At 38.5% G+C, this 12,073-nt stretch overlaps 1 protein-coding gene across 2 annotated transcripts in view; it reads right to left on the minus strand.

Moving 5' to 3' along the window:
• Positions 1-12,073, minus strand: part of PPP1R12C (protein phosphatase 1 regulatory subunit 12C) — a 243,257-nt gene that overhangs the window by 44,018 nt on the left and 187,166 nt on the right. For both annotated transcript variants that reach the window (XM_073602853.1, XM_073602852.1), the window contains 2 exons: positions 11,556-11,611; positions 8,549-8,642 (listed from right to left, as the gene is read on the minus strand). In XM_073602853.1, coding sequence (XP_073458954.1) covers positions 8,549-8,642; positions 11,556-11,611 — 150 coding nt within the window. The remainder of the gene's footprint in view (positions 1-8,548; positions 8,643-11,555; positions 11,612-12,073) is intronic.

Consider the following 12,073-nt stretch of genomic DNA (forward strand, 5'->3'; position numbering starts at 1 on the left):
TGACTATTTATTGGATTTTTTTTTATAACAAAAAAAAAGAAGAAAGAAAATATTTTTTTTCAAAATTTTCGGTCTTTCTGTTTATAGCGCAACAAATAAAAACGGCAGAGGTGATCAAATACCATCAAAAGAAAGCTCTATTTGTGGGAAAAAAAGGACGCAAATTTCGTTTGGGTACAGCATTGCATGACCGCGCAATTAGCAGTTAAATCGACGCAGTGCCAAATTGTAAAAAGTGCTCTGGTCAGGAAGGGGGTAAATCCTTCCGGGGCTGAAGTGGTTAACACAATTATTTTTGTCATTATTCTGGGTACTATAGACAGCTGAACGGGGTCGCAATGGGAGCTTAATATGTACTAAGTGTAACTAATTTATGTCAAAATGGGAGGAAGAATTTTAACAATAGAGCAAGGAATTTACTATTATATAGAAGATCTATTGATGATCTTATAATGAATTGGAGTGGAGATGAAGATAGCTTAAAAGATTTTTTTCAACATCTAAATACAAATCATAAAGATATGCTCATCGTTTGAATATCGTGAAAAAAACATCCACTATCTTGACCTGAATATAGATATAGGCAAAGGAAGGTAATTACTAAGACATACTTTAAACCGGTTGAATGAAACCGCAATAGTCCAGTTGACAGTTGTCATCATGACCCTTGGTTAATACACCCAAAGGACAACTTATCAGAATTTGAAAAAATTTTACCAATAAAGAAGATTTTAAAGAACAAGCCAAAATGATTGGAAACAGATTTATACATAGAGGTTACAATGAAGATTCTATTAAAAGGAAGAATACAGGAAGTCACGGAGATGGAAAGAGGAATTGATGAAGGATAAACCAAGAATCCTAAGAGATGGGTACAATTTACCAATTAATATGAATTATAATGTTCAATTTAAACAAATTGAGAAATTATTTAAAAAACATGGGTCAATCTTAATGGGGGATAGGCAACTACGACCGATTTTACCAGAACAACCCAAGTTTACATATAGAAGGGAGGCTACCATACAGGATATTATTGCTAAAAATATGTCTGATCCACCTATTAAATCCCCTAATTTTTTTTAAGGCAGAGGATTTTTTCCATGCAAAAGATGTTTTGCAAGTAGAAATACCAAATTTAATGATCAAAAATGTAAAAAGTTTATTTTCAATACCACCAAAAAGGAATATTCTATTAAGGATTTTATTTCAAGTACAACAGAAGGGGGAGGGGTTACATTTTACAATGTCCATGTATGAAGCAATATATAGGGAGAACCAAAAGCCCTATGTGGAAAAGAATACGGAAGCATGTTCAGAACATACGAAAAGGCTTTCCAAAACATAGCGTTTCCAGGCATTTTACAGTGTGTCATTTTAAAGATCTATCTGGTTTGAAATTTTGGGCCATTGAGAAATACAAACCCCATTGGTGGGGAAGCAATAAAGTTGGGGAACTTAAAGTGAATCTAGAAGGATGTTTGAACTTCAGAGTTTACACATATATGGTATGAATATTGATTTTGATTTAAATTGTTTTATTTCCAATTATTAACACATTTCTTGAGACAATACATAGAAGTTTTATATTTATCTCTGGTCAGTCATTTGTATCAAATTATACTCTCTGTACATTATGATTTACTATTATATATTGGTCACTGAGAAGGGTAGGTCCTTTAGTATGCGGGAGACTCTGGTAATAATTTTGTGATTAATTTTTAACCTTTAATACATCTATTTTATTGTGATAATTTTAAGAATGTATCTATAAATATTGCTCTATAGGATGTTTTACGAGCTGATTATTATGTATAGTATTGACGCATTGTTAATAGACTATAATGGCACCATGACTATGAATGACCGGTCATTTAGGTTACCAGTATAAACAGCGGAACTCTTTAAAATCTCAATGCTCGTCACTAAGCTCCAATCCCTTTTGAAGAAGTCACGTGACAAGTGATGCAACGCATTGGGTGGAGCTGGTGACATAATTTCCTGTGTCATGCATCGGGATTGTGGTGAGGAGCTCACAATCTGGATCTATATTTCTTGCTATTTTACAAGATGTGGAAAGTGTGAGTGCAACATCCATATGTTTTATACAATACATTTTTTAAATGATATTGCGCAATCATCTTTCCTTATATATTTTGAGCACTATTGGAGAAATCGTCTAAAGAGTGTGTGTGTGATATTGGAGCTGGTGTTCCTGATTACAGAGGATCTTCCTATGTATAAAACAAGGCTTGATTAGACCCGGGTGGATTTTTTTTTTTTTTCACTTAAAGGTGGTGGTGATGACTATAACTTGTATTCAAGTACATATTGGAATTTCACTGTTCAGAGAGAAGAATTTTCTGCTCACTTTCTTTGAACTTATTTTTGATTTTTTCTGGATTTTTTGTATACTTATGGACTTATATAATGGTAATGCTCTTTAATGGATTCACACGTTAAATATTTAGTATTTGCATATTCATTTTTGTCTTTCAATTAATTTGAAGGCTGATGACTGAATTAAGCACACCATTATTTGTTTTATATAAAGAATAAAATGAACGATAACAACAAGTTCAAGATATAGAACAGGGGATTGAGGATTCCTGATGGAGTAAGACCTCCATTGCATAGTAATGGCTGGTAACTTTTGAAGGGAAAAAAGTAAGAGGTGCCATGAGCAACCGTAAGAGGTATCGCCTGGATTTGATTGCTTCGGATATTGTGCAATCAGGGTTATAAGGATGACTAGTTGCCAAGGTTATGTGCTCAAGGTCACTGTGCTTTGGGAATCCTGACATCACATCAAGACTAAATATGAGATGTCTTTATGGCAATCTTCGCTTACAATATTGATTAGGGTTATCCAAATCAAAGTCACGAAACCCTGGGTAGTTTGTGGCACGATAATGTGAACAAAGGTAAATGTAACAATTATAAAATTAAATGTAAAAACTTATCACCTTCCTCCAGGCAGACAGTCTCTTGACCATCTTGGTGGGCAGCTCCATCCACTATTGTGCTAGTTGCTCATGGCCCTTATGAATATTAACCCTAAAGATGGAGGTGTACAGGGAGGCGCCAAGGTCGGGCCTCCAGGGTTAAAAATGGCTGAGTGGGAAGCTCATGCAGTTAAGTTTGGTTTAGAATACCTGTCTCGGCACAGAGGGTCAAGATGAAGGAAGGCATTTAAGAGAGTTTCTTAATTAGCTTAAAGCCAAAAGAGAACAATGATCATTACAGTTGAGGGAAATAGGGCAGCATCTGCAAAGTGCTATCCTCCAGACCATTTACGTTGCGACTGAAGATATGAAGGTCTAGGTCTCTTAGGTCTGGTGGGAGGTCACCTGAAGAATGTGGTGGAGCAGGTCTGCTTGTTGTATCAAGGGAGAGCTGCAGCCAATCTGGCACTAGTACTGGGTCAGTTTCAAGGAACACAAATAAGTTGGTTGTCTCCTTTTGAGAACTCAGGACAAAGGATCAGTCCAATTTCCCCACAATTAGGTGAAAAGGGAAATGCCATTGGCATGTCTCACCAGAGGCCTGCATTTTGGTGAGCAGGGGCTTGATCAAATATCTTATTTGTAGGGTGCCTCTGGAGATGTAAAGGTATAAATGAATCTGAGCCCCATCAGAAGTTAAGAACCCAGTTTCCATGCTCTTTGCATGATCTCTTCTTTCTCAGCATAGTAAAGTAACTCGACTTTCAACTTTCAAGGGGAAAAATAGCTAATAAAAAAAAAAAAAAAAAGTGTATACAACTGCTACAAAAGTCATATTGTATGACTTTACTTTATTAAAAATTACCTTTCCTTTTCAATCTGCAGCACTAATTTTCTGTTAAATGCAACATGGCTACCTGAAAGTGTTACTGTACATAGATGGTATACAGTATGCTCCCCAAAAATGTAATTTCCTGCCTGTGTGATTGGCTTATGAATTCCCTGCAACAAAAATTTAATTTTTGATAAGATACCTCCAAAGGGAAATCACGACTAAAGGGATGCAGGCCTTGCCACTTTCTACAAGAGTCTTGCAGGTGCAGCAGCTGATTGATAATAAAATCACTCCTAAACAGATTCACTCTGCACATGGACACAAACCGCTATGGTAATGTATCTGAACCTGGTGTTTGTGGGTTTTGGTGTCTCCTGATGTCCCAAAAGGTGCCAGGCAGCAGAGAGAAACCCTCCTGGGTCTCTAGGTGCTCTGTATTAGATACCGGCCGAGTCTATGGAGATGTAGCAGCCACTGGTATTGTCCACATGTGAGGCTGATTCCTCTACCACTGCAGGCCATAAGCCTGGTTGCTGAGGAAGGGACTCAAAAAGTGGTGGAAGGCGGCCTGGGGGAATGCCTGGAGCCCCCCTTAATCTTATCCCCCAGGGCAGTTGGTAGTTGCTAGGTGCAGATACAGTGGAGATGGAAAGTATTCAGACCCCCTTAAATTTTTCACTCTGTTATATTGCAGCCATTTGCTAAAATCATTTAAGTTCATTTTTTTCCGCATTAATGTACACAAAGCACCCCATATTGACAGAAAAACTGTCAATTGTTGACAGTTTTACAGATTTATTAAAAAAGAAAAACTGAAATATCACATGGTCCTATTTATTCAGACCCTTTGCTCAGTATTTAGTAGAAGCACCCTTTTGATTTAATACAGCCATGAGTCTTTTTCGGGAAAGATGCAACACGTTTTTCACACCTGGATTTGGGGATCCTCTGCCATTCCTCCTTGCAGATCCTCTCCAGTTCTGTCAGGATGGATGGTAAACGTTGGTGGACAGCCATTTTTAGGTCTCTCCAGAGATGCTCAATTGGATTTAAGTCAGGGCTCTGGCTGGGCCATTCAAGAACAGTCACAAAGTTGTTGTGAAGCCACTCCTTTGTTATTTTAGCTGTGTACTTAGGGTCATAGTCTTGTTGGAAGGTAAACCTTCGACCCAGTCTGAGGTCCTGAGCACTCTGGAGAAGGTTTTCGCCCAGGATATCCCTGTAATTGGCCGCATTCAGATTTCCCTCGATTGCAACCAGTCCTGTCCCTGCAGCTGAAAAACACCCCCACAGCATGATGCTGCCACCACCATGCTTCACTGTTGGGACTGTATTGGACAGGTGATGAGCAGTGCCTGGTTTTCTCCACACATACTGCTTAGAATTAAGGCCAAAAAGTTCTATCTTGGTCTCATCAGACCAGAGAATCTTATTGCTCAGTATCTTGGAGTCCTTCAGGTGTTTTTTAGCAAACTCCATGCAGGCAGGCTTTCATGTGTCTTGCACTGAGGAGAGGCTTCCGTCGGGCCACTCTGCCATAAAACCCCAACTGGTGGAGGGCTGCAGTGATGGTTGACTTTCTACAACTTTCTCCCATCTCCATCTCTGGAGCTCAGCCACAGTGATCTTTGGGTTATTCTTTACCTCTCTCACCAAGGCTCTTCTCCCCCGATAGCTCAGTTTGGCCAGACGGCCAGCTCTAGGAAGGGTTCTGGTCATCCCAAACGTCTTCCATTTAAGGATTATGGAGGTAACTGTGCTCTTAGGAACCTTAAGTGCAGCAGAATTTTTTTGTAACCTCGGCCAGATCTGTGCCTGGCCACAATTCTGTCTGAGCTCTTCAGGCAGTTCCTTTGACCTCATGATTCTCATTTGCTCTGACATGCACTGTGAGCTGTAAGGTCTTATATAGACAGGTGTGTGGCTTTCCTAATCAAGTCCAATCAGTATAATCAAACACAGCTGGACTCAAATGAAGGTGTAGAACCATCTTAAGGATTATCAGAAGAAATAGACAGCACCTGAGTTAAATATGAGTGTCACAGCAAAGGGTCTGAATACTTTGGACCATGTGATATTTCAGTTTTTCTTTTTTTAAAAATCTGCGAAAATGTCAACAATTCTGTGTTTTTCTGTCAATATGGGGTGCTGTGTGTACATTAATGAGGAAAAAAAATGAACTTAAATGATTTTAGCAAATGGCTGCAATATAACAAAGTGAAAAATTTAAGGGGGTCTGAATATTTCCGTCCCCACTGCATAACACAAATATGTAGTAGAATCACACGGAACAGGTAAACTGCGCTACCCACTTCCTCATAGCCAAGCCACCCCTCCTCCTACCTCTGTTTTTAATACAAAACATGAAAGAAGTTCTGACTTTTTGAATTGGGTTTCACATGGCACCACAGTTGGCCATGAACCCTTCAGTATTGACAGTGGGCAGTTAGCATTAAAAAAACCTGACAAAAAGGCCAAGACTCCTATATAACAAAGCAATACTCTTAGCGCCACCTGCCATCTACTTTTGAAAACCTCTGTTAATACTATGACTTGCTTCTCAAACTGCACAGTACCTCACAATTTTAGCATATCACGTCTGACTTTAGCTATCTTTGTCTCCCACAACTTTAGGCCTTTGCAATTGCTGCCTGTGATTTTGGCTTGATTTAATCCCATTTTGCATTTTTAACCTTTTTTTGCTTTAAAAAAAAAACAAAAAAAAAAACAAAAAAAAAAAAAAACAGAACAATGAAGGATTTGCATATTTATTCACCACCTCGTTTCAACTGATCTGCTGATTCCACCGACATGCATTTTTCTCTGAAGGTAGCCTATGCTTAGGCTTTAATTGAACTGCATGATTTTGATAGGTTTACTTTAAAGAGGAGTTCAGGGCCCCCAAGAAAAGAATTAAAAGTCAACAGCTACAAATACTGTAGCTGCTGACTTTTAATATTAGGACACTTACCTGTCCTGGGTTCCTGCGTTGTCGGCACCCCAGACGATTTTCGGATCAGCTCTTGGGTGCTGCCACTGCCATTCGTGATAAGGGAACCCAGCAGTGAAGCCTTACGGCTTCACAGCCGGTTTCCTACTGCACATGCGCAAAGAGCACTACATTTTCTAATTGGCCCTGGCGGTGGAGGAAGGAGCCCGAACTTCCGAGGGCCAACGCCATCTACCGGAAGTGGGGTGAGATCTGTCAAAAAACAGGAGTCAGTTAAGCGGAGCTTCCACTTTTGGGTGGCACTCCGCTTTAAGTACATTTGTATTTGCAATTTAAAAAAAAACAAAAAAAAACCAAATAGAAAATGATTCATACTGATTTGAATTTCTTTGCTATGTTGATCATTTAGCCATCTTGTTATACATGCTCTTGATATTGCAAATACTCATCTTGTTATTAGTCTTGTTTTGTCACTTATATTTTCAATAAAGAAATAGAGTTAACAACAAAAAAAAAGAAAAATGATTGAACATGCTGGAAAATCTCTGTAAAACATCCAAGGATCTGGTGCTAAAGTCTGCAGTTATAGGTTTGTTATATGGTATCTCAGGCCAAGTAGTGCTCCTCAGAGGTGCTTAGGACCTACCATTTGTCCAATTCCAAATGGCCACGTGATCAAGCCAGGGCAGGTGCCTACCTTTGCTTTAAAAAAAAAAAAAAAAAAAAACCCAAACAACTTGACTGCAAGCATCTGTCAGTAACAATGTGGCAAGTACTTGCTCAAGAGCATGGTCAGACATGCCCTTGCCACTGTCATTATGAGATTTACAACTGACCTTACAGGAGGCACAGCTTAACAGACCTCAACCAATCACCCACACAAAGCAAGGGATTTTTAAGCATTTAAGCAGTGTTAATTTCGTCGAATAAAACATTTTAGTTGACTAAATGAATACTATTTTAGTCGACTAAAATTAAAACGGAGATGACTAAAAAATGACTAAAACTAAAATGGAATATCAAAAGACTAAGACTAAAATAAATTGAAATTTGACTTCAAAATTAACACTGGTCTGTAGTGCATGTTTATACCTAAATATCAAATAAGAACATAATAGATTTTTCACTCCAGCAGTATATAATGAGTTTGGAAATTGTAGAGAAAAGTTAATTAATGCATTACAATTTAATTACACCCAATCAATTTTAGACGACCAAAATGTACTGGAGATTTAGTCGACGAAAACAATTGCAGAAGACTAAAATGGGACTAAAACTAAAATGCCATTTTAGTCCCAAGACTAAAACAAAATCAAAATTCGCTGCCAAAATTAACACTGCATTGAAGTCTATTTTTCCACTCCAATAATGTTTAGGGTTCCCCATCAGTTTCACAAAACCACATATGAACATTTAAAAGAACAAGTCCCATTAGGATAAACATTTTATGTCATGTACACTCAATTTAATTTTTAAATTAAACCAATTATACAGTAGTATGTTGAAGTAATATTATGGTATAAAGCTGGACACAGGTCTTTGTAAGTACATTTGAAATCCTCTGACAGTATTGGAGACCACCTACACATACTTGAGACCTGCCTATCTGACCCCAAACACAATTCAACAAGCCAACAGTACAGCCTCCATTGCCTACTGAGGCAAAGTGCTTGCAATTCTTCATTTTTTTGTATAATTTTGTGCATCCATCAGGTTCCATTTAAATGTTAATCTATGATAACACATAAGCAGGCTCTCCTTTGAAGTGGGATTTCACCTTCGGCAACAATGAAGAATAGTGGAGAAGATACCACATACCTTTTTGTAGTCCTTATCAGGGTCGTCTTTATGTCTTGGAAATGTGTATGTCCCTGCTCTGTAAGGGTAAATACTGTTCAAACTGTCTGTTAACCTGAAATTATAAAGTAACAGTAGATGTAAATAGCTGACACTTTCAAAGTATACTTGTACTTAAGGTGTTACTAAACGCACAACAGTAAAATCAGTCTGTCTATGCAGTAAAGCATGCTTGTTATACTCAACTGGGAACCTAAGGGGTTAATCCTCTGCTGTTTGATCCTGTCTTGTGTGTTCCTCCCCTTCTTTTATGGTCTCCAATCCATCTGCTGATAGAACAGAGCCCTAGAAGGCACTCTGCACATACTCAGTTTGGTGTGTATTGCTAGGGATTTTTTTTTGGGATGGGGGTAAATGTGATCAGCACAGGGCCAATAAGCACTGTCCAGACAGAAGGTCAGGGGTCATGTAGCCTCATAGGACAGTCAGAGGAAAGTTAATACCCCTCCTGCAAGTTTTAACCAGTGTGCAACCAGAAACACGTCAGTCAGTCACAAGACTTCTATATACTGCTGATGAGAAAAGGTATTTAGCAGCTTATATTTACTAAAATATTTAAATTTCCATATTCTGTGTACTGTGGGAGACCAGATATAGTGAATGCAGGGTCCTGGGTTTAGTAACACTTTGAGTGGTTAACCACTTGCTGACTGGCTCACACCGATGTATGTCGGCAAAGTGGCACAGGTGCGCAAAATCCCATATGGGTACGTTGGCCCTTTAAGAGCCACCAGAGGGCGCGCACCCGCTGCACGGCGGGGGACCCAATGCATGTGGCCAGCGGGCGCGATTGCCGCCAGCCATGTGCACGAGTGCCAGCACGGGGATTTGCGTGTGTAAACACACAAATCCCTGTGCTGTCAGGGGAGAGGAAATGTGTTTGTTGCTAGGAAATAGGAACAATGATATGTCTCCTCTTTTACTCAGTCCTATCCCCATACAGTTAGAAAAACACTGAGGGAACACACATTTAACCCCTTGATCGCCCCCTAGTGTTAACCCCTTCCCTACCAGTGACATTTACACAGTAATCAGGGAATTTTTATAGCTCTGATCGCTGTATAAATGTCAACGGTCCCGAAAACGTGTCAAAAGTGTCCAGATCACCGCCATTACTAGTAAAAAAAAAAAAAAAATTATAAAAATGCCATAAATCTTTCTCACAGTTTTCAGATGCTATAACTTTTGCGCAAACCAATCAATATACGCTTATTGTAATTTTTTTTTACCAAGAATATGTTGATATATTGGCCTAAAGTGATAAAAAAAAAAAAAAAAAAGTGTTTAAACATATTTTTGGGGATATTATAGCAAAAAGTCAATTATATTGTTTTTTTTCAAAACTGTTGCCGTTTTTTGTTTATAGCGCAAAAAATAAAAACCGCAGAGGTGATCAAATACCAAAGAAAGCTCTATTTGTGGGGGGGAAAAGAAAAAAAAATAAGGATGCAAATTTTTGGGTACAGCATCCCATGACTGCGTAATTACCAGTTAAAGCAACGCAGTGCCAAATTGTAAAAAGTGCTCAGGTCAGGAAGGGGGTAAAATCTTCTGGGGCTGAAGTGGTTAAAGAGTTACTAAACCCAAAAAAGGTTAATTATAAATGCGCTGTACCAATTCTAATAAGAAGAATAAAAGAATAAAGGTTGTTGCATTCGTTTAGTTTGGTTTTTATTTCAAACCCTTTGTGACGTAGGGTAAAACAAATCTTAATTCCTTAACACAATTTTGAAACTTTTACATGGTGTTAGTAAACTTTTGATCAGGGCCATTTGAGTGATTTCTATTATGATTAAGGAGGATAAGGAGCCAAACAACTGTGATAATAATTGGCTTCAAATGATCACTATTCTTAAATAAAAGACAGTTTTGGCATGATCAGTCATATTTTCAATATCAATGTCAGTATTGCAGGTAGACAGGGTACGATACACAAGGAACAATAGATAACCCTCAGTTACCCTTAGTTATTCACTGAGATATCAACACCTAAACAGTAATGCCCTGCGCCTCTATCCAGCCAGCCCAAATTATTTTGAATTTAGCAGGACAGTTTTGACTAGTGTATGCAAGCTTATATAGGGGAAGAGCCCCATTGACCGCCACCTTCCAGCCAGAAACCGTAACCATCACTAAAAATGACACTAGTCTAACTTCAGCAGCTACCTACTTTAGTTTAAAAAGACATGTTTCCAGCATTTCAGTCCACACAAGGAAAATCGCTTCAGTGCTGTATATGTGAGCTGGGTCCACACTGACTTGAATTGGTCCATATAGTAAGATTGAAGTGGAGACCCAGGCACAGCCGCCACAGAAGAAACAGTTTGAAATTTTGCTTTAAAATAGTAATAAAACCTTAAGTACACATACCCCCGTAAACTATTTGTCAAAAGTCTTACCCCAGCATTTGCCGTGTACAACTTTATGGTTGAACATGTTTTTATTAGAATTAAAGTAAGGACACGTGAAAACCATTAAAAGGGAAAGAGTATGTTAGCGTAAGCTAAAATTCAAAAGAAGTCCAATAGAAAAGTTTCAACACTGTTTATACCTCAAGCAGCGGACCTGCCTAAATCAGAAAATACATGCCTTGCAGTGTACAACTTTAAAAGTTGCCGGCTCCTGCTCCCTTGGTGCTGCTTTCCTGAATTGCTGGTCCTCATGGGAAAGAGTTAACAGTGGACACTTTTTCCAGCCAGTCTCAGCTTGGATAAGGGAGTGGGAGGAGCAGGAAAGGTGCCTTTTCATTCTAGGCTACTGTGCTGTGGATTTATATTTATGCACACAGTGTAGGGAGAGACAACTTGAGTCTCTGCATGCAAGGGTGGCTCCATAGGATTCTGCAAGAGAAAAGAGCCACCCTGAAAAAAGCCTGGGGAGACAGCTTCTAGTAAAAATCCAACCACTAGGTAGTGTGAAAAATGCAGCCTTCAGAAACACAAAATATGACAGGGTTTGAAATCGTTACCTGCACTCAGAAGTCTCGATGTGGTGTACAGCCTCTAGGTCTTCACTGCCCACTACCTGTGACAATACAAGACAAATGTGTAATAATGCTCAGTTTTTGGATAACCTTTACAGTTTGCCACCACCATCAATAGTTAAAATGCACCTTTCAGTAACTTTACTGTTTGCATTAAAAAAAAAAAAAAGTCTCACAATATACAGCGAGTATTTTTTTTTTTTTATCTAAAAAGCTGCATCTTTTATAAAGTATGTCCAGGCTGAATGAAACTCCAATTTTCCTCTTCAGAATATTTCACAGCATTCTTCTTCTTTGACAAGGCAATGAGAATGATCTATGATGTTTACCAGACGCTTCCATACCAACATCTCAATAGGTCATAAATTCCCTAACTAAATTTTTATATTTAGTTCCTGGGTGGGGACAGCAGGCAAACAAAACTGCATATATGCAATTATCGAAATTTGAAACACCAGTGTAAAAAAAAAATAAATAAATAAAAAAGAAAAAGTAAAACGCTC

The sequence above is a fragment of the Aquarana catesbeiana genome, linkage group LG10, assembly GCF_042186555.1.
Source record: "Aquarana catesbeiana isolate 2022-GZ linkage group LG10, ASM4218655v1, whole genome shotgun sequence".
In the NCBI taxonomy this organism is placed as follows: Eukaryota; Metazoa; Chordata; class Amphibia; order Anura; family Ranidae; genus Aquarana; species Aquarana catesbeiana.